General features: G+C 45.8%; 1 protein-coding gene across 2 annotated transcripts; it reads right to left on the bottom strand.

Moving 5' to 3' along the window:
* Nucleotides 1-2,736: 2,736 nt before the first annotated feature.
* LHX9 (LIM homeobox 9) lies at nt 2,737-21,137 on the bottom strand. Of its 2 annotated transcripts, none has more exons than XM_040263715.1 (5): nt 20,483-21,137; nt 18,367-18,569; nt 16,897-17,252; nt 10,606-10,808; nt 2,737-6,453 (listed from the first exon to the last, which is right to left on the bottom strand). In XM_040263715.1, the coding sequence occupies exons 1-5, from the start codon at nt 20,654-20,656 to the stop codon at nt 6,397-6,399; spliced, it is 993 nt and encodes a 330-aa protein (XP_040119649.1). In that variant the 5' UTR covers nt 20,657-21,137; the 3' UTR covers nt 2,737-6,396. The 2 variants fall into 2 exon arrangements, with proteins under 2 accessions (XP_040119649.1, XP_040119648.1); XM_040263714.1 differs by having other exon boundaries at nt 2,737-9,374.
* Nucleotides 21,138-23,133: the final 1,996 nt, after the last annotated feature.

Consider the following 23,133-nt stretch of genomic DNA (forward strand, 5'->3'; position numbering starts at 1 on the left):
AAACACTAAGAAGGATGCTGTTTCCAGGGTGGCACGCACAGGTAGCCAGAGAGGTCCCCCTAGCTGGTTGGTGAGCGGATGGCCATGAGCCGGCAGGGCAGGTGGGCTGCCTAAGGCAAGGTCCTGGTGCTTGGTGGTCAAGTTAAAGAAGAGCAAGTCTTCAGGGGTATAGAATCTGGCACCAAAGCCAATGTGAATGCAGGGGAAATTTAACCAGTTAAAACCAAAGTATCTTCTTTGAATGTCAAGATTTTTATATACAAAAAAAAAAAAAAGGAAGAAGAAGAACTGCTAACTTGAAGGAAAATGCTTTCAGAGTAGGGATGGGAAGAGCTGTGAGATGAAAGAGAATTTTACAGGGACACAGGTGAGCAGTGGATAAGCCGAACGGAAGCTGTAGACAGTCATAGAAAATTCCCGGCAGTAATAACCCCACTCTTCTGTTCTCATCTTCCTAAATGGAGCCTACATAGAACTCACAAAGAGGCAGCTTTAAATAAGCTGTATCAGCAGTGGCTGGACTGCTTCACGGACTTGGTTTTGGCATTGCTTTAAAAAAAAAAAAAAGTAAATCTGCAGAAGTTAAGGGGTCCCCAGGTGGCTCAGTGGTAGAGAATCTGCCTGCGAACACAGGAGATGCAAGAGACATGGATTCAATCCCTGTGTCGGGAGGATCCCCTGGAGAACGAAATGGCAACCTGCTCCAGGATTCTTGCCTGGGAAATCCCATGGACAGAGAAGCCTGGTGGTCTGCAGTCCAGGGGAGTCACAAAGAGTTGGATATGACTTAGCAACTGAGCACACTCGCACGCAGAGGTTAAATTGGAACTCTGGCTATCCATGTTTTCCTGAGGGAAGCCCACAACAGCCTCTGAACTAGAAACAAAACACATCTGCCTTGGTGCTTTCTATTTCCACTGCAAAAGGAAAAGAGATGGGGGTGGATAGGATTTCAGCCAATTTACTAAGGTTCTTTCCAATCTACACAGGGAATCCATGAGTTTACACATATCCAAGGCAAAACTAAAACCAAAGCAAAGCCCATGGTGATCATTTTTATTGGTGAAATGTTTCACTGCAAGGTACTCTAGAAAAGCAGAAAGCCAGAGTTGATACCAAATGTTTCCTAATCTAACACTTAACAGTTAGGTGTTTAGGCTATGGGGCTTCCCTGGTGGTTCAGTGTAAAAAACCTGTCTGTCAATGCAGGAGACACAGGATCGATCCCGTAGTTGGGAAGATCCCCTGGAGAAGGAAATGGCAACCCACTCCAGGATTCTTGCCTGGGAAACCCCGTGGACAGAGGAGCCCGGTGGGCTACAGCCCGTGGTATCACAGAGTCAGACACAACTTGGCAACTAAACAACATCAGTTCAGGCCATGGGAACTGCCTCCATGGTGAAATCCCTCTGGGTGAGCCTCAGAATCTAGCTGCCTCGTCAACATAACGTGCATAGTCAGCACACCAGCCTGTGTACTCACGTGCTACTAGCGATCCTCGTGACCACTAATGAACGCACTGAGCTCCAGCCACCTTAACACATGAACACAGTTCAGCTTGGACCAAAATATCTTCTCTGAATTTTTCCTTTCTAACATGCCCCTTTTAATAGAGGCAGCAAGTTAAACTATACACTCCAACAAAAATTGCCTTTTTTTGTTTTGTTTGTGTTGAAATATAAGCCTTGGTCACGCTGTGTTGAATAGAAAAGTCCAACCCAGCAATGTAATCCCAATAAAAAGCGAAGTTATGGCCACACTCCGTGAAGACAGTAACTTGCAGAGAATCCAGAAAGAGCAGCAGCAGCAGCAGCACGGGGCTGTCAGGAGCGAGGCTTCATGTGAGGACGACAAAAAATGGACCTTTCACGAGATTTCCAACTTAAGAAAAGTTGCCATTATTTTCCCTTTTTGCTTTGCTTTTAATTAAAAATTGGTTTAAAAGAGATAAACCTTTTTTCTTAAAAATATATGTCTTTTCATGGATGTTCGGAAGAAAATGCACAACACACACACACGGGCTCATGATGCTCAAGAGGAAAATTGAATCAAGAATTCTATTAGAGCCCTCGGAAATAGATCTCTTTCTCATTAAAATAGCCAAGAGTAACTCAGACCTGCACTGAAATGACAAAACGTCTGTGTAACTGTATTTCTAAAATAAACTCTCTCGGCTTATATTACAGTAAAATATCATCACTTAATTATTTACATCATAACATTTTGGAGGTTTTTTATAGCTCTTTAAAATTCCTGTAGAGCATCCAGGTCAAGCTGGTAAAATGCTACAAATATTACATTTAAAATAATTTCCACTATACTTTTTTTTCTGGAAAAAAAAAACCAGTTTGTAGAATTCAAACAGTTTCAGCTGCTTGAGGTGGTGAAATATCTTAGTGCTTTTCAAAAATCACATTTCATAAAGGGCACTTATTCCACAGAATTAAAGTTTACTGAATAATAAATATAACTTTAAGTGATGCAAGCTGTCAAAACCCTTGAATGTCAAAGTTAAGGCAGATATCCCTTCATGATTTTTGTTGCTTCTGAAAAAGAAAGGAAGCAGAAAGGGAATGATTAAGGAAAGGCAACCTTACCTTTGGATTCCTTCATCTTTGTATATTTATCATAAATAACAATTAAAATGTCCTTTGAGGTTAATATTTTCTGGTTCAATGGGAAAGTACAGAAAAAATTAATACATTCATGCATAATAGGAGGCAATGGAGACTGAAGCATATCTGTAGCAAATTTTATTTTCAAATAACCATAAAAGGTATCCAGTTAACTCTTCAGATTAATTTATAAGATCATGCAAGATGTAAACATGATGTTCCAAAAGAAAAAAAAAAATCATTCTTGAAAATTCTAATGCATGAGGAAAGATTCACAGAGATGCACACCAGGAACTTTCTACATATGGCTAATACCTGGATCTCTATTCTCGCCTGCTTTTTATCATTTCAGCACGATAAAAGTAGTGCAAAAAAGCAAAAGTTAATAACCCAAGGGAAGGAAAACTGATTAATGTGATGCATGATACAGGAGAGTTTACTACATTAATATTCAAAAAGGAATACTGGGAGTGAAGAGTGATGTTAGATAAAAATATCTATTTTGAAACAGAGTTAAAAAGAAATTTAGTTGTGGTGACTATATTGCTACTTACATCATATTTATTCACAGGCTTTCCCTTAAGTACCATGCACAGTTCCAAACTTTTTTCTTTTCTGGCTATAGAAACAGATAAAATGAGATGGAAATCCTTCCAGAGGGCATTCAAAATAATGTTAAGAGTTATAATGTATTTTGAGAATATGGTAGATGGTAATATTATCCTGAAAAAAATTACATGGGCAAGATAAGTGTTATAAAAATATTTTTAAATCAGCATTGCACTGTAAAGAAAATAACTTCCTAATTTTGAGATTGACTATAAAGCAAAGGACTGTGGCTTTATATCAGAAGGGTGTTATTTATTTGAGTATTCAGAGTCAGTTCCCAATTACTAAATGTATAAAATAGATCCAAAAGGCCAATCCAGAGTTTATCTATAAGCTATATATAGCTGTATGGTTTCAAAGCAAACACAATGCCATTTCTGAAATTTGGACTAAGTCCTAGTGTCCTCATTTAACCCTGGCGTCTAGAGACCATAAAATATTTTGGATCCCCTTGGTACACAAACTCTCTACAAGTAAAGCTAGCTTTGTTTATAACATAGTTGAAAATTAAATAGCAAAACTGCATACAAAATTAGTTCTTTACATTTATTTTTATAACAATCTTGTTCCTAGGATTCTCGTAAGAGCCTAGGATGACATGACTCCAAATTTCCATTCCAGAATTTCCCACTTCTTTTTTTTAAACAATTTTTATTGAAGTATAGTTGATTTACAGTGTTAATTTCTGCTGTACACCAAAGTGATTCAGTTATACACACACAGATATATATATATATTCTTGTTCATCAGAGTTTCCCACTTGTAACACTTCTCCCCATGATGCTCTGGCAGGCACACTGCAACAGAAAACAAGGTGCTATTTCTGTGTGGCTGTTAAAATGCTGTGCGTCCAAAGATTGTTATAAAATAGCATGCGGTGGATTCCACAAGGGTTATTAAATAAAGCTAAATCTACTTTGTAGGTGATGAAACATCATGAAGGTTTTTAAAAGTATTTGCTTTGGGTCCTTTACTATGGAGTCATGTCCTTATTTGAGGTATATGTTAAAAAAAAAAAAAAAAAGAACCCACCTACTCTGCAAGTCAGCCTGAAGGTGGTAACTCACCTAAGCCGACAGCTGCTGACTCTCAGCGAAGGTTTTTTTTTTTTTTTGCCCAAGATCAATTTGCAAGAATTCAGCCAACCCAGACATCTGGGAGGTAGAAGCTACAAAAACATAGTGCCCTGCTGCCGGCCAAGAGGTCCATGTCTTTCTCGTCCACACCAGTGAGGGTGCAGTCCTGCAGACTCAGAGCCCGCTGTCCATCACGGCAAAGCACCACAGACCTTCGGATTCGGCATCGCAGGCTTCTTTCTCTTCCCACTCACAATTAACGCTCCTTTCTTTTCCTCTTTAAAAATGTGCCTGTTTCAAATTTGCATTTTTTTTTCAGACGCCTAATTTCAGCTCTGTTCTTTCCCTCTGTGGTCTCTTCCCGCATTTCACATTCCAGACAAATATTTAAAGGTCTGTAAAACCAGGCGAGGTTCCAAAATATTTCTAAACGAAACTGCCATGGGTGACAGCACAGGGAAAGAAGGAACCCGGGAGGACAAGGATTGGAATAAACTGGCTGGAAACGTATCGGAAAAGCTGTTTAAGTTACTATAGCTGTGGATGAGGTTTCAGTGAGGCGTAAACATTCAAGTTACTGACAAAAGGAACATGTTTCATCATCATTCAAAACAGTCTACTTGTCATGGTGCACTGCTTTTTTTTTTTTTTTACTATTAGTAAGTTGCTCTCTCTTTTTAAATTTTTTTTCTTAGTATTCAGGAAGTGAAAGCATTTAAGAAAACATTCAAAATTCTGAGAAGACATGTAAATGAAATATTTAATGTCTATCATTCATAAAAGTCACATCATTTACATAGGGTTCATTTGTATATAATAAAAATTTCCTCATAATGAAAAAATTTCTGGAAAGGTATATGTTAATTTGTTTAACATACGCTTTGGATATACAGCTAAATATGAGTCGTTAAAAAATTCTATCTTCAAATATTCCCTTTAACCATTAAAAAACCTCATTCCTAAATATTTGTTTTTCTTTCCACTTGCTCTTTTGTTTGTAATATCATATGTAATCTGAACCATGCAAGACAGGATCTCATCACAGTTCAGAATATATTTGTGTACTTTCAATAAATTTGCTCATTGCATAGCAAACATGTAAACTTACAGAGGATCTATAAATTTTACCCTAATCGTCTAAAAAAGCTCCTGAAATTTTGCATGACAGTATATTGAGGTTTATTTATGTTGTAATTTGGGTTTTGTTTAAAAAAAAAAAAAACTTTTAGTCTATGTGTCAATTGAATACAACAAATAAAAGGTCATGAAAAGTCCAAAACCAAGTAAATAATTTTATCCTAGATTACCAGAACTTAACCTCATTATATCATTTGGAATTTTTCCTAAGTATAACAAGTTGGAAATAGGTTGTGCTGCCTCTTAAGACAGTGTTCAAAATTAATTCCAAAAGTGTGTGTTTAACATAAAGTTAACTATGTTTCCATCGAATAAGATGTTTATTAATGAAAGCTATTTATCATACAAGAAACAGCAACGAGAAGTCATCATACAGAGATGCACACTAGAAGTGACAGATGTGAAAGTCCATGCAGAGATTTCCGTTTCAGAAGGAAGTAATAAACAATAGTGCTAAAATTACTGGGGTCTGATCCCTATCCTCTTAAATGAGCGATAGCTTTCCTTTGAATTTACAGCTGGGAAATGTCATTAACAGATAGGACTAAAACACATTAGCAAGCAGGTGAAATGAAAGCTTTCGGACTTTATTTTACAAGTACTGTGCTTGACAAATGTGTGGGATTTTTTTTTTTTTTCCAAGAATAATTTTCTTCAGCTATGGGGTGGGCATATTACTGCCTGGCTGCTCTGGTTTATACACGGTTTGTCTCACTTTGTTTAAAATCATATAATTTTAAGCCTCCATTTGTGTTAGACATCATAAAGAACAGAAGTTTTGTTAACATTCAGTAAATGACATTTAAGTCTCTTGGTCTCTCTCTCTCTCTCTCTCTTTCTCTCTCTCTCTCTCTTTTTGGCTCAATAGATCTTTTAATGTATGATTATCATAACCTAATATTGTCTTTGTCTTCACTGCAGTGGATTTCCGATCAAACTTTTCCCCTTCTTTTAATACTTTAGGGAATTTTCAAACGTCGGGATGTTTGGCTGTAATGCCCCAAGATTTGTTCTCCCTGAAAAAAATCATAGTGACAATTTATTAACTCCAGAGCAACTTGGCTTTTAGGGGTCTTCAATTTCTATTTAGATTTACAAATATCCATTTGTGCTCAATAGACCTAACATGAAACTTAATCATATTTAAAGTTTCTTTTCATGCAATTACTTTTTCTGCTAATTATTTTTTTTAATTCTAAAAATCAGGCTGAGTCAAATCCATGGGGCATTACTTTTATTGTAGGAAAATATATTTAAAGGTAATTCTAAGCTGAATTGCATTGCAAATGCAATGGTAACTCAAAATGAATCATAAGTTTGGAAAACTAAAAACTATTCGTATGTCTGTATATTAAAAAATTTTGTATTACCATTTTAACAGCTTTTACAAATAGATATCAAAAACACACTAGTACAGTTAAACCTTAAATAAAACTGATGGGAAATAAAAGTCCTTAGATTCAAAATGGTTTATTCACACAAATTTAATAGGATATATCACAACTGTTTGGTCCATAAATATTTAAGGGAAATAGTTTCTATACAATGCATTTCTCAATAAACAAAGAAACATGGACAATTTTGCTAGACCACTTACTGTACTATAAACACGAAGCTCAATATATAAGATTATTGAATTTATCAACTATATTGGAAAGAGTGCACAACTGCTTTCTATGACATGTCTGTCCCCTCTAACAGGATACACCATAAAAAGAGTTTCAGAAATAAGAGGTAAAACAGTACAAAACTAGTGAGGTGTCAAAAGGGCTTAAAACAGTTAATTTAACAAACAACACATATATCCTGATTTTTCACAAACTTACTTCCAAGTTATCTCATAAGGCACATAGGAGAACTGAGTTATAATTAGTCTACTTAATAAAGTAGATCTATAGTACCATATATTGTTCTGTCAAAGAACAAAATTTATAAGTATCAATATTTTACCTGTAAAAGTGTATTAATAAGATCTCAGCCTTACCAAGGTTGTTTGGTCTGGTTAGTGGTAAATGCCCAAAATGTAATAGAAATATGAAAAGTCAAGATTTAAGCTCCATATAAGATGATAACCACACTTGCTAAATATATAATGGCAAACACACCTTCTTCTGTTACAGTGTTAACTTATCTTCCATCATCTTTTTTTTAAAAAATAAGCTACTTTCTGTGCTAATTTTCTAAAGACCCTGAGCAAAAGTTACAATAATGCACTTTAATGTGGGCAGTGAACTGTCAATATGTAACCACACATTTATACAACCAGAAGGACACCTTTAAAATCTATTAAATAACCACTTCGAACACCAGAGGAGATTTAAGGGGTCCGAAAAGTGGAGAATATGTGCAAAGTTATTCTTAACAATCCACTAAAGCAAGACATATATCTTGACTTCTTTTTTATTTTATTTTTTTTTAGGAAATCCACAATCTAATTGATATTTAACTACAACAGAAGCATATAGATGAACATTCACCACTGCCCAGACCATTAAGATTTTAGCTTAAATTAAAAGAAAAAAAATGCTACTGTAAACTAGGAAATATATTCAGATTAGCATCCACAAGGCTTCTGAGTTTATCTTTAAACTAAGAACTTCAAACCTCTAACGTCAGAAAAGTTTTTTTTTTTTTTCCTGACAAATACATCAACCTATGCCGAAGTAAAATGAAGCAAAACAAAACCAAAGAATTTTCATTGTTAATATTAGTTACTAAGTTTTTGTTTTAACTTTATTTGTATAGAATGCCAGATACAATATCATGGTACAGCTAAAGCCAATTAAGAGCTATCGATTAAATTATACTGATTTTTTTTAACTTCTTAAAAAATTATATTTTGCTTATTTCCATTTTCCCTGGGGAAAAATAATTTAGAAAGAATGCTTTCACACCTATCATCAGCTTGAGAAGGTTAAATGTATAAAATTTCAAATTCTGTTTGGAATTTTCATGGATACACAGGAGGTTTAAGTATTTTTCAAATGTTGAAAAGCAATAACTAACTAATAAGAAAGTTTTGTTGGGACTATACCCCTAAGAGAAAATAAAAGTCACATTCCTGGTTAGATTTTCCCATCTAATTAATCTTTAATATTTAAATTAGCTATTGTTTATTTAACTATATTCCTCATTTGTAAGAAAAAGGAATGATTAAAACATTTTTTGCATTTAAAAATTTTTTTAAAAGACAATGTGAAGTTTCCAAACTTTCATAAGTACAGGTACAGTTGCAAGATTAAAAAATAATTTTAATCAATTATCTGATTCCTTATTAGCCTAATTATGTAACTGGGAATATGGTTCTTTGCCCATCACAATACCACTCTTTGTTTTGTTTTTTCCTTTGAGATTCTGGAAATAAGTAACATACAATTTTAAGAGGCACTTATTAGAATGATTCCAAAATTCCCCTTACCGACTGAACGATCTAATTAATCTTGTTTAAATCCAAATACACTTTGTAGACAAAAAATAATACACTTTGTAAAGGAGACGATACTGTAAACTCATTCGCCAAGTGGCTGCAAGACACTACACACCAAGCTGTCGTTGTTACTTGCCAAGTATCTCGTGGGTGAGGGAAAAAAATATCGTTTTGTAAATAATAAAATAATCCTTAGAATAATAATAAAAAGAAGAGGAAGAATTAAAAAAAAAAAAAAACCCGAACCCAATGTTAGAAAAGGTTCGTTAAGGTAGTCTGCGAGGGGCTCGCGGACTCGTGGCTGTCCATGCTAGAGGTCACGGCTGTCGCTACAGTGAGAGAGGGGTTGGGCAGGTCTGTTAAAGTGGTCGCAGTGCCTGCTGGACTCAGCGCGCCGCTGTCTGCCGAGGGCGGGGCCGGAAGCGACGTGCCATCGGCTTTATCAACACCCCCATTCTCCTGCCGCAAAAGGTTCCTTCTGAATTTGGCTCGTGCGTTTTGGAACCAAACCTGCAAACCAATCCCAATGGATTTCTTTACCGATGTTTATTTTTATACTTCTTTTTTTTCCTTTCCCTTTCTCTTTTTTAATTGTTTTGGATATACGTTTCTCTTTTTAAATGTTTATTTTCCTTGGGGGAGAAGGGGCTTCCTCCCACCTTTTTTTTGTTTGTTTGTTTCTGCTTTCTTTGACAACAGAGTAATCCCAGTAAGACTACAGATACCCTCTTAGCTGCACAGGGGCCCCCACCCCCAGCATTAACGAGTGCCGCTTGGGGGCACATATGGTTAAGTGGAGATACCCTGGGGAAATGAAGGCACAGCGATCGAGGGGGTGAGGGTGGGGGGTGGGGGCGGTGGAAATACACCCTCATCCCTCAACGGTTGTCTTTCCAGAAAGAGGACAGGCGAGGTCAGCGGATGTTTCACCAAGTTAGAATCACTCGCATGAAATGAACATCATTGAAACAGATTTCTGGCTGTTCTTGAGTCTGACACATGCCAAGTACTCCGTGCATAGGAAAAACCTCCAGGGCCACAGACTCCAAGCAACCGGAAACGGGTGCGTGGAATTTAAAAAGCCTGCTGTCTGTCACTGAGGGTGAGAGCATCAGAGGCGACCCCCAGCCACCCACTACCAGGTCTCTGTTAGACATTCTTACCATGATGAGCCTAGCAAGGCAGTGGGCCGGCAGGTCTCACTGCAGTATACAGTGGTCAAATGCGGTTGGTTAAAATGGGAAAGTACTGGCTCTGATTGGTTGCAGAGACAGCTAACCATGCTTGTGGCTTTTCAGGAGCTGACCAAAAGGATCCACGTGAATTTGGAAGCTCGGAATGGGGGAGTGAGCCCGCCAACAGTGTGCTGAAGTAAGGGGGTAGCAGCAGGTCTCCCCAGGTGTGTGCTGCACTGACCCTGACGTGGACAGAGGTCTCCAAAGCCACAGCTTGTGCAGACAGCACCACCTGCGTTTGCAGAGCAGTGGGGCAAGCTGAGCTGCCTTTGTGGGCCTCTCTCCCCATCTGTAGGGAGGATGTGGCTGCATTTTAGGAGACCCTGGGTCTCTTGCTCTCGCTCTCTGGGCAGTCTCTGGGAAGCCCCTGCAAAAGTTTGGTACACTCTCCAGGGAGGTAAGTAAGGTAAACTAATGAGAAGCAGTACAGGAAATCAAACAGGGAAGAGAACTGTTTTCACTGCAAGGGGAAGTTGTAGGCACAGCCAACAATGGACGTTTCTTACCTGCAAAACTCTTTTGGTCAGGCCTGTTTTCTGAGCAAGTTGCTTGAGGTCCTTGGCGTCCGGGTTGTGGTTGATGGCGAAGTAGGATTTCATGGTCCGCAGCTGGTGATGCTTGAAGGAGGTGCGCATGCGCTTGGTCTTCTGCGAGGGCGGGTAAGGCTGCTGATCCCGGTCCAAGTGGTCGGCCTCGTTCTCGTTACAACCTGTGGCAGCCACAGTGGACGAAAACAAGGGCTCAGTGCAAGGGCCTACTTTAGCTGAAAAGATGGCAGGTGGCATGCTCCTGTCGTGACAGGACAGCAACGGTGGAGAAAGCTGTCGACCCAGTTACGAGCAGGATCCAGACAAAAGAAGGAGGTTAATCGACCCAAGTCGCCAAACTAGTCTGTTAAGTGTGGACCCACTCGAAGTTTATGCAGTAGAAAAGTATTAGATACATCTAATACATTTAGATAAATTATGAGATAAATCTAAACTCTTTGGCTTAATGGTTGCTAGAAAGACTTGAGAAGATGAGTAAGGTCTACGTGTGGGAGTGAGAGAAATCTTCTCCAAGAGTGAAAAGGAAAAAAAAAAACCCAAACCCTCTTCTACTGTGTGATGTGTATGAGCACTGGCCCTCCACACACTCGGTTTTCAGAGAGTCTTCGTTTTGTCTGTATTTGTGAAACGAGGTGTAGTCTGTGGCTTGCATAGGAGGGATATGCAAGCCAGTAATTTCAGCTCTCTCAAGCCTAAAAGTTTTACAGAGCCATCTCCCTGCCCCAACCCCCATGAAGGAAGAATCTAAGTTTCAATTTTTACCCTTTTCTGCATATCCTAGAATGTTTTCAGAAAAAGTTAAAAAGAAGAGGGGAAGAAGTTACAAGATAAAAACCTGCAAGATTCTTACATAACCAGAAGAATATTACTTTTGAGGACTTTTAGTGGTAACTGGTTCACATGGGGCTAACCAGGATGAAGAGAGTTTTCCCTTGGAGTCACTGGAATAGATAGTTCTGAAAGAGAAAGAGCCCAGGTGTGTGTTCACTTGGTTCATGCCAGAATCTCTCCTCACAACTCCCAGCTCAGAGAGGCTGATGTCCCATTGGGATGGTGGCCCTTTCTGCTCTGGTCCTGTGAGAGCCAGAGTGTGAGCTGTGCCCCTGGCTGGCAGGCCGGGGGGAGGGGTGACACCTTTACACCCCCCCCCCCCACACACAGCCCCCTCCGCACTGAGGGCAAAACAACCCAGCCTTTGAAACCAGCCTGAAAGTCTTCATCTCCAGGATGTAAAGATGCACATTTAAAAGGTCATTTCCGATAACCTCCTAGCTTTGCATAAGAAATATGATTATAAGGAAAACACTTTTCTAAATGTTTACTGATTCAGCCAACTTTCACAATTTAAAGGGCATGGCAATTTTTTTTTCCTTTACACCTTACTTCAGATGTTTATCTGATGTATATTCAGACTGACCATCCAGCATTTTAGTGCACTGTAATAGAATATCTAAAATCAACATGATCACATGCCTGGGGGAGAAACCAGAATCTTGAAGAAAGTGAGACATCTCTTAAGATTAATTGTTCCGTTCTGCTTGAGAAAATATTATATGCCTGCGATGCTCTGGTTGCAAGCGTGCGTGATCAGTCGTGTCCGACTCTCTGTGACCCCATGGACTGTAGCCTGTCAGGCTCCTCTGTCCATGGGATTTTCCAGACAAGAATACTGGAGCGGGTTGCTATTCCCTTCTCCAATGCTTTGGTGAGAATTACTTTTTAAAAAAACGCTTTCAGTGAATCAGTATACATCCAGAGACCCAACAACGAGAGTCACCTGCACCATAAAATCCACTTAAATTCTCCCCACTGTCATGAGACTAGGCATGAACTAGTGACACCTTTGTTCACATTTCCATGAGACCCGTGAAGAGGGCAGGCGAGTTCCTGGCAAGAAAGACACTATCATGCTCGCCATCGGACCCTCGAGTTCCAACACGGGGCCAGGAATTCAACGAGCTTCACATCAAGATTTTGAATTTTTGTTCATCCATAAAATCATCAATGATTATTCATGCAAAGTCAGATCAACTTGAGATGGCCTGCAAGTTCAATATACATAGCCAAAGGTTGAACAGGGACTCCTTAAACCCCACTGAAAGGGCACCAGGTACCCAGAAATAAGAGAGAGAATAGAATATGTTTTACATTTTATCCTATTGCACCCCTGGGGAGAGATGTCAAGTTCAAATATTCTATAGAATTGCCCTTTTGTATCCCCAAATGGATGAAACAGCATCTTATGACCTACCATAAAACCATACTTATCTCAGTAAACTGAGCTATATTTCACAACCAGATTATAAATGTAGCCACACCAAAACAGTCAAAGAGGCACACCTTAGTCATTGGAGGCTTCTTCAGATAAGATTTCAATCCTATCCTAGGTGAGTGATGTGTAACTCTTCCTGAGTAGCTTATTAAACTGAATATTACACTGAGGCAGAAGACTTAACTTGGTACTTAAATAATGCCCTTAGCCATCAACCCTCACCCACAAGTTACTATTTCTTAGAAATGAGTTTGATTCCTAACCAAACTATAGTACTCATTAGTCTCTAAAATGAATTAATGAAAAATAATTATAGACATTTTTTCACACACACACAATGATAGAACAGGTATGATAAAAACTACTTCTCTGCATATGCATTCTGTATCCATTATGGCTGATTTAAAACTCAGTAGAGAATTTCAGTGTATTAAACACTACTATGGGACTTGTTTTCAAACAGAATACAATTCAGTGTGCAAAAAGATTAAGTTAGCGCTTGATTAAGATGGTATTCATATAAACAGACAAACTGTGGGATCAGTTATATTATCCCACTTAATAGCGCAGTCTGTGTTACCTACAGAGTAACTCGGTATATTAGCCTAAACTACTTAAATTTAACTACAAATGTCTTCTGTAAATTTGCAGGTGACCATGTTTCCCCAGGGTCTACTTTTAAAGCTATAGGGGTCCCCCCACCACTGAATTATGAGATGAAATGATAAGTCTCTTAAAACTGTCTTAAATATACACCTGTGAGTACACTCATCTGGCACTATAAAATTAATAAGAAGATCTAACTACTTTATTCTCTGGTCACTTAGGAAATGGTCACCTATCCAAAGTGAGTTTCTATTCTGAAGGTACGCAACCCTCTGAGAACTGCTCTGAGAGAGACCACTAGGGGTCAGTGCCAGGCTAATTTAACAATGTCAGGGAGCTTTGGAAGTTTGGAAGCCAAGAAAGAACCTAAGGAGGGGAGATTTCAAGAAGTGGCAAAAATCTAGTCTGTCAATGATAAATTACCCAAACCAGAGCTATCGGCCCTAAATCTTCTTCTCACCCCGGAGGGCTTCATTTCAAACCAGCATCCCAAATGGACTTCCTGTGGCTCTTTCTAAAATATCCGTCTGCTATCTGCACAAAGAGATATAAAGTAAATTAGGAACAGTCTCAAGGAAAGGCACTTGCCTTATGTCAAACATTTACGGATCTTTGCCTAACTTCACATCTCTGGAATTCTTCGTCACAAACATATTTCGTGTACATGTGTTTGAAAATATTATCAGTGTGTGAATCAGATCTGTTTAGTAGCAATGTGACTCTTTTCTGAGACTAGTTTACATTTAAGCAGAGATGGCTTCAAAGAAAGATAAAACAAGGAGCTAAAACTGTGGGTCCATTTTATTTTCTGCACTTTCAACGTGGTTTTAATTCACTGAAGTGTTTCTTTGTAATAACAAATAGGCACTGGCTTCATAAACTTTTTTTTAGTGGTAGGCTGATTTTTGGTCAGGCATCTTTAACCGAGTTTCTCTAGATTATTTCACCCAGATCTGAACTGTATGCTGTTTGCTCGTGTCTCTGGGGAAAGTCCCGAAGGGATGCGGTGGACGTTAATTAAGAGTTACCGGCTCTGTGATGCACACTGGCTCTGTTCCGACGGCCTCTGCAACCTCTCCCTCCTTAATGAACAGAAGCATCAGCTCTCTCCAAAACCTTGCAGCGACTTAATTTGCAAACTAATGGCCGAATTGGAAATGGAAGTGGAATGGTCGGAGAGGAAAGAGATTCTCATTCTTTTTTAAGAAATAAATCTGTACTCTCTGGTGCTCCCCGGAGAAGCAGGAGAAACACTGTTTTATTGTCCTTAAAGCTCCCTGCATCTTTCTAACGTAAAGTAAGATCAAGGCAAAATCAAATGAAGCTAATTAGGTTAAACAAACAATCGAAGAAACCAGGCTTGCCGCCTTTGGCTAGAAAGCTCCTCCCCACGCTTCTGGACCTTCTGGGAGCCTCGGGCTTCCTGCTCTCTGCAGACCCGCCTAGTCTCTCTCCCTCTCTATTTCTCTCTCTCTCTCTAATTAGGGCATTAGGGCCTTGGTGAGTGGCTAGAGATTCCGATGTCATCTTCTATTAATAAAGAACAATCGGTGCCCTGCCTGGCCGCCCCTGGGACCACGCATCAAAGGAGCCCAAGTAACCACGCTGGGCATCGTGGCCCCCGAATCAGCCTGCTGGCCGAGGCGCAGAGGGGCAGCAGGAGGTCCTGACCCCCGGTAGGGGGTTGGCAAAACCCAGGGATGCACCCGCTGCGGGACACTGACCCATCTAGGCAGGTCTGCTGCCAGAAGCGGGCCCTCCCCCTCCAGTGACCCGGGGTTCAACCCCTGGGACAAAGGTCCCCACTTTCTCGGGGACACCCCCCGCTATCCCTCATCTGTGAAATCAGAGCCAGGAGGGAGCTGAGGGGAGAGCTGGACAGATTCCCCCTTCGGAGCAGGACCCGTTTCTACTTGTTCACACTGGCTGAGTGTCCCTGGGCAGGTCACTTATGAGGGGGAACAGCGTCCCTTTACTACTGAGCCACAGCGGCTCATGTACCACACCAGGTACGTGGGGACTGGAAGAGAAAAACAGGCAAGATGCACGCTCTGGGATGCCCAACCTTCAGCTGGCATCTGGGTGTGCCTGGTAACAGAGCGGGGTGACCACCATGAGGTCCCCAAGGTCCTTTCCAACAGAAAGGACTCCCTGAGCTCGAGTATCCTCCTAAAACGTCCAGTGGGGCTGGGCCAACACGCTGAAAGTCAGAATGGCTGAACGGGGCGACAGAGGATGAGATGGTTGGATAGCATTGCTGACTCAAAGGGCACAAGTTTGAGCAAACTCTGGGAGATAGTGAAGGACAGAGGAGCCTGCCGGCCTGCAGTCCATGGGGTTGCAAACAGTCAGACAGGACTTAGCAACTGAACAACAACAAACCAGTCCTGAGGACGCCACTAAGTAAGCTCCAGGGTTTTCTGTAACCTCTTTTCCAGGGGGCTGGGACTCACAGGAAGAGCTTCCATCTTGCTTAGAGGTAGACTGTGGTCCTGGGGACCTGTCACCGTCCTCACCTGGGGGCTGGCAAGTGGAGGGGGGCAGGCTGCCAACAACGGGGTACTGGTGAGTGAGACTGATGAGTGATAGGTCTGCCCTCCCCCCCCCAAGCAAGGAAGAAAATGCTTTCTGGCCTGTTGCCTGTGTTTTGTTTTTAATTAAGAGAGAAAGCTGGGGTGGTGGGGGGGACGGTCTGGGTGTCTGGAGGGTTTATCACAGGGCAGTGAGCTGGCCCGGGAAGGGGCAGGCCAGCTCACATGGACTCTGGAGAGTGACTCCCGCCCCTCCAGCCAGTCTGCACCAACATGAGGGATTTGGTTTTTCAACACTCATGCCAACTGTTTCCCTGATTAACTCTGGGCTGGTGACCACAGCCTCTGTCCCCTCTAGACACACTGGGACTGGGCTCTGAAGATTTTTTTTTTCTTTTTTAGTATTCAGGGAAACCTCCTCCAGGATCTATAACTTGGCCTCCACACAGGAATTGCCCTGGGGCTGTTTCGCTCCAACTGGGAGCCAGAAACTAATGGGCTCATTAACTAATGGGCAACAAGGGTTTGGCCCTGACTGTTTGGGGGAAGTCGCCGCAGCCCCAAGGTTGTGAATGTATTTCTGGCCACAAACGAAATAAAGGTGTCTCTCTCTCCCTTTCTCCCTCTCCCCTCCCCCATCCCCCTTCTCTCTCCTCCCTCTTTCTCTCACGCTATCGTCCAGCTTCTTTCTGAGTGACCCAGAGCTGTGGCGAGAAAAGGGTCTTGCTAAGGAAAGCGCCCTCTTGCAACCAAGGTGGGGCAGGGGAGAAGCCAGATGGAATTCTCCGGGCAGACCGGGGCTGGGGCGGCAGGGGCGGCCAGGAGGGGGTGGGCACCCACCTGAATTGTAGTTGACGATGTCCACCCCTAGCGCTGGGCTCTTCCGTTTCCGGGGCCGCCCCTTCTGCACCGTGCCGGTGCCGTTGAAGTAAGGCAGGGCCAAGCCGCCGCTCTTGGCCGCCAGCTCGGTGTAGCTCAGCTGCGGCGGATACTCTCCTTGCAAGAGGGTCTCGAAGTGGGTGCGGCAGTACACCAGGCTGTCCTTCATGCCAAAATGGTCGCCTGTGGTCAGGGTCTTGTTGCACGTGGAGCAGGTGAAACAGCTCAGGTGGTAGACGGAGTCTCGGGCGCGCATGACCATCTCGGAGGCGGAGATGCCGAGGTGGCAGCGGGCACATCTCTGCACAGAGAACCTTCTGGAAGGAAACAGCGGCGTCAGAGAGCTAGCGGAGGCCAAGGCAGGGCCACCTCTCACCGCGGCATCTGGGGGCTTGGTCAGCAGCAGCCCAAGATGGAGATCCGGGAGGGGAGGACCCACGCCCTCTTGGATATACATTCATTTTATCTGCTGATTGACCTGCTCTGATGAATATGACAAAGAACCCTTACATTAAAATAAGAATCGAGGAACTGATCCTCACTTTTCTTCCCTGTAAAGTAAAAATTTTAAAAATCAAAACCCAAAACAAACCGTGCCCTGGCTAACTCACAACAGTATGTTAAGAATATTAAATTGCGATGCCAAGTGAAACCATCTCCTCGATTACAAGGCATTCACAGGAAGGGTGTTGTTATTTATGAAAGTGTGAGTGTGCACGAAGACATTCAGACACAGCCCTGGGGGAGAAAAAGAAACGACAGTTCTGCAGAGGCGAGCTAATTCTTTTCTAACCACTGTTCTCGCCTCGGCCGAGAGCGAGCCGGGTCGCCTGCCCATCGCTGCGGTCCCCAAGGCAAGAAACACCGAGCAGAATCAGTGAACGTGCTGCGGCCAGTTCACTCTCCGGCGACTGGGGAGGCTGGCGGGAAGGTTCCAGCCCGCGGTCAGGGCATGTCCGAACTGAGTGGCCTGCGTTTTGGCAAGAGCAGTTATTTATTCCTTTTCGTGGTAATTGAGGTGATTTTCCCGCCACCCTCGCGAAAACCCGACAGCCAGCAGCTACTGCTGCTGCTCCGGCCGCCGGCTCAGTTCCAAGGCACGGGCCTGGCTGAGTTCGTACGTAGCAAACGGAAAACACAAACCCAACCCGCTTTAGCCTCGGTAGACGCGGACACGTTCACTGACCCTCCGAGGACGTGCCCAGTTCCCTCAGCGGTGCTCAGGGGGCCGCCTGGGCGGGAGAGTCTAGACCTCGCTCTAGACCAGGGGTGCCCCCCTCCCGGGGCGTCCTCCTCCCGCGCCTGGCGGGGGTGGGCACGCTGCAGTTTGAAGGCGCACGCGGGGGGCTTCCTTGGGCAGGGGGGGAGCCGGGAGGGGACGCAGGGGCTCGGGCCGGTGGCCCCGGGGAGGGGAGGGGCGGGGTGGGATACCTGTAGTAATCCTCCTTGCAGTAAATGCTGCCGTCCTTGGCGAAGCAGGTGAGCTCGGACTCGAGCGCCAGCTTACATTCACAGCACTTCAGGCACCTCAGGTGCCACTGCTTGTCCACGGCCAGCAGGTAGTACCTGTCGGCGATCTTGCCCCCGCAGCCAGCGCACAGGGCAGGCTTCTCCGGGCTCAGCGGGGGCATGCCCTGCAAGGAAGCGCGCGCGCGGTGAGGAGCGCGCGGGGCCGCCCCACGCGGGTCCCCGGCGCAGAGCCAGCCCCCGGCCTCCCCGACTCGAGAACCCCCTAGACTTGGCTCCCCCTGCGCGCGCGCGGTTTCCGCGAGCGCCGCCAGTCAGGGGCCCCTCCGCGAAGGCAGGCATCGGGAAAACGTTTGCAGTTTTTCCTTCTGCCACTTTCTGCCGCGTCCGTCTGAACCTGGACTCAACCTAAAGACCCGCCGGTCACCTCGAACCTTTTCCACAAGGGCTAGAAGGGCATGGACTGTATAAATGGTGGAGGTTTCCGAACTCAAATAATTAAAAGTGTGGCTTTCGATTCGCCCGAAATGAAACAACAGAAATTGTTGTTGGAGGAAGAAACGGAGACCTGAACAAGCACATACTGGTTTTCAACAAACACTATTACATTTCTCTTTCTCTATATCCCTATAAGCAACATTTAAAGTAAAAGAGAAGGGAGAGGGTTTAATACTCGTGCTCATAATGTGGTGGACGTTGTTTCCATCGAGATATATTTGGCAGATCTTGCTGGGGTTATCGGTCCTTCTCCTACTAAGGAAGCACCATACCTGTTCCTGGGAAGGTCCGTTATCCGATCACCTCTACACTGACCCCCCCATTCCCTGACATAAACATACCTCGGAGATCTTTGTACTGAAAATCTTTCCAATGCCGGCCTTAAGCTTCCCGCCTGTGTCCCCACGACCCGGCGAGGAAGGAGACCCCTCGCCTTAAGCGCAACCCCGCCGTGAAATTCGGGTTTGCATTACCGCTTTTTGTTTTTTAACGGGATAGCCACAAAAGGTGGGTGGTTAACTGCGGGACATTTCCCTCAGGACTAGCAGAAATGGGTTGGACTTTCCCCTAAGAAACCCTGGCAGGCCTGGAAAAGTAGAGTTTCGCACTTTACTCAGACCAGCTCCCCCCACCCCCGCAGTGAAATCATTTTTTGCAAATGTAGAAACATCCACCATGTCGGCTACTTGGTGGACCCCAAACACCGCTGACTGGCCCCGGGCAGTCTGTCCACCGGCTTAGTTTGAGCTGCGATTCCCGGTGTGGTGCCGGAGGATCTACACAGCTCAGTTTGGCTGAAACTCTACGGAGACGTCTGTCGTTTTCCCTCTCCGTAAATGGGAAAGGCGAGCACAGAGATTGTTCATTAATTTTCTTTACGAAGCGGGCCTGACTTTTATCCTGCGTGCCTAATCGACACAGCGTGGTCGACCACAGCGTGGAAGGGTTAGAAACTTCTCGCGCTTGGGCTCGGCGCCCCGCTCCTCTGGATTTTCTATTCGACTCCCTAGCAAGCTACGCGCGCCAGGCCCGGGAGCTGACCGAGCCGGGCCGCCAGAGATCCCCAGGCCATCGCGGCCTTTGCGCGTTCCGCGTCCCGAGCGTCCGGAGGACGCATTCTAGTCCACCCCGAACAGCCGGTCTCCAGACCCAGGCACTGGAGACCCGGAGCTTCAGCTCGGCCCGGACGCTCGTCCGCGCGCCGCAGCCCGTGGCCCGCACCCGCTCGCCCTCGAGCCGCCGACCCTCGCCGGGGAGGCGCCCGGGACTCCAGCGGGCCGGGAGACCGGCGTCTGCGCCGCCGGAGAGGACGTCGCCATCCTCTCGTGCCCGACTAGCCCTGCTTCCCCCGGACCAGCTGCGGCGGAGACGAGCGAGCTCGGGCTCTTAGGAGTGTAGCTATATCAGAAAGGGGCCTTTTCTTACCCCGCAGCAGCCAGGCGAACCGAAGATAACCCAACCGCCGATCGCAGCGGACGCGCCTACGAACCGCCACCCTCGCCCGGGCGCCTCGGCGGCTCGACTCGGCTCCCCCTGCGCGCGCGCGGGCTCCCGGCTCCCGCGGCCGCCGGCCCTTCCTTACCGCGTCGCGGCCGTTGAGCTGGGCGCCTTTGGCCAGGCGGGCCTCGCTCTTGGATCTGCGCTCCATCTCTTCCATGATGCCTTGGATGTGGCCTCCAGAGATCCCGTGGAAGAGCATGGCTGGGGGGCGGAAAGGACACGAGCTGTCTTCTGCTCGGCACCCCACTATTTCCATATACACTCGCCCCGGGGGCTCTCAGCTCATCCGAGAAGAAGCGGGGAGCGCAGAGGCGGGGCGATGGGAGAGCGCCGAGACGCTCGGGGACTGAGGGAGAGGGGGAAGAAGAAAAGAGGCAGCCGCGGTGGAAATGGGTCTGCTCGGAAAAGAAGAAGCAGGGGGGACGCCAGCCCCGGCGACTCCCTGAAGGAGATGCGCAGAAAACAAACACGGGAAGGGGGGGGGAGCGGAGGCGAAGCAGACGGATCTGACCTCTCCGAGAGCTCGAGTTACTAACGGGGAACAACTGCGGGGGCGGGGGGAGGGGGGAGCAAAACCTGGTGGAGAAAGAAAATAATTTTGAACACAAAGAAAGAAAAAGAAGTGCTATTTTCAGCGGCCCCTGGCTGCTTGCAAGTTCCCAGCGCCTGTAGGTTGGGTTGGGGACTGCTCCTGCCGCCGGAGCGGTGTCCAATTTGTTAAGAGACTAAAGCCAGCCCATTTTTGATAATTTAGTAGGAGGAGTTCTCTCCCGGAGCCGCCACGGATTTTTATTCAGACAACAAAGACCTGTCATACTCCTCTCAACCCCCTGGTGATGGGGAAGCGGGGACAAACACTGGGGGGGGGGGGGGTAAGGGGGAGGCAGGAGGAGGGGGCATTTACTTCCCCCCAACACACACACACACACACACACACACACACACACACCCTTCCAAGAGTTCCCAGTAATCACGTTTTAAAGGGAAAAAGGAACCCTTATTGTCCCCACCCTGGCGCAGCAGGCAGAGAGTCGGCCTGTTTGGTCCAAGTTCAAGATCAGACCCAGACTCAAGAAACGCAGAATCCCAGCCCCAAACTTCACGTCTCCTCCTTGTGGACTTTCTGATCCCCAGCTCGAGGGGACCCCAAATAAATAAATGTTGGGCAGGCATTCCTCTCCTCCCCTACCCCTGACTTCCTCAACTCACTTTTTAAAAGCAGGTTTGCTTCATCTCCCCACGGCCTCCCGACCCTACCTGGGGTTGAAGCAAGCCCCAAAGTGAACAGGAACTAGGAGAGCCTCTGTTTCTAGAGTTTACTTCTGGCAAAAAAAAAAAAAAATCTTGGAGCAATCAGTGTAGGGGACAGGGCTTGGAGATGAGTGGGCTTGGAGATGTGTGTGCAACTGCAGCGTGGCCACCGGGGGATGCCGGTTCAGGCTGGGGGAGAAACTCGCGTCCCGGAGGAAACCTGTCCGTGTGGGCAGCGAGGCGGGGGCTCGCGCGAGCTTGGCGCCGCCCCCGACATCCCGGGACCGGGCGCGCGCCCCGCTGCCCCGGCTGGACTGGGGACCTGTAAACGTGGGCGCCCCGCGCGGTGAGGAGGATGCGAAAGGGCCCCTCGCCATGGAGGAGGGCGAGGTGAGAGCTGACGGGCGGAACGGCAGCCCCCGCGCCTCACAAGAGGCGGGATTGTTCCCGCGAGCCGCGGCCCCTCCTCGGCCCCGTTAAAAAGTGGCCACAATACTCGGATATTGTCGATTCATGCAAACCGCCAGAAGCCCCCGAGGAGCCCGACGCGGGGAGCGGCGGCAGGAACCGACCCAGCTCCCAGCCGAGAGCGGGAAGACCCGCCGGGCCTCCGCGGGCCTCCCCCAGGCTGCCCGTTCCCCCACCGCGCCCCGTCGGCTTTGCGGCAGGTCCGGGACACCCGAGGGGTCCCCTGGTGGCAGACTCGCGTCCCTCCCCGAGGAGCCCGACCGGGAACGGGGGCCAAATCTCGAAAGATGGAGAGGGGGAGGGAAGAAAGGGGGGGAGGGAGGAGAAAGGAAGGAAGACGAGAACGGTGCCGATCCGACTTCCTGTCCCAAAGCATCGCCTTCTGAAGCTGCTGGAATCGCCTCTGCCATGAAACCCAAGACTCGCCTGCTTCCCCCTTGCTCTTTTCTCAGGGTCAAAAAAAAAAAAAAAAAAAGTTATTTGCAGACTGGACGCTGTTACAGTCCTCCGGGTGCCAGAATACAGCTCATAAAACACAATTTCACACACACACACAAAATGAAGCCAGTCAAGTGAACTAAACTGGAGACCTTCCCCATCCCCCAACTCTGGCAGCCCTACTGGACAGCAGGGCTGCTATTTACTGTAAGTAATGTAATTAGCCCCTTTGGATGGAAATCAATGAACTTTTCAAACCCACGTGCACCAGCGCAGGGGCTGAGGGCAACACCTCTTTCAGAGACGTTAGGTCCTCTTACAAAGGGGCAGACTGCCTTTCCACAAAAGGGGACAGGGCCCAGGGAGGGGGAGGCCGAGGACGGGGGAAGGGAAGGGGGAGGAGGAGGAAAGGGGAGGAGAGGAAAGAGGAGGGGTCTCTGAGAAGGACATCCTTTAACCAAGGAGGCTCCAAGGGAAAGTAAACCTGGGACCTCAATCCAGGGACTCGCTTTGTCCAGTTTCTGGGCTAACTCCCCCCACACTTCACCCCCAGGTGGAGGTTGGGAACTGGGTTTG

Source organism: Oryx dammah, unplaced genomic scaffold (assembly GCF_014754425.2).
Source record: "Oryx dammah isolate SB20612 unplaced genomic scaffold, SCBI_Odam_1.1 HiC_scaffold_21, whole genome shotgun sequence".
NCBI classification, from domain to species: Eukaryota; Metazoa; Chordata; class Mammalia; order Artiodactyla; family Bovidae; genus Oryx; species Oryx dammah.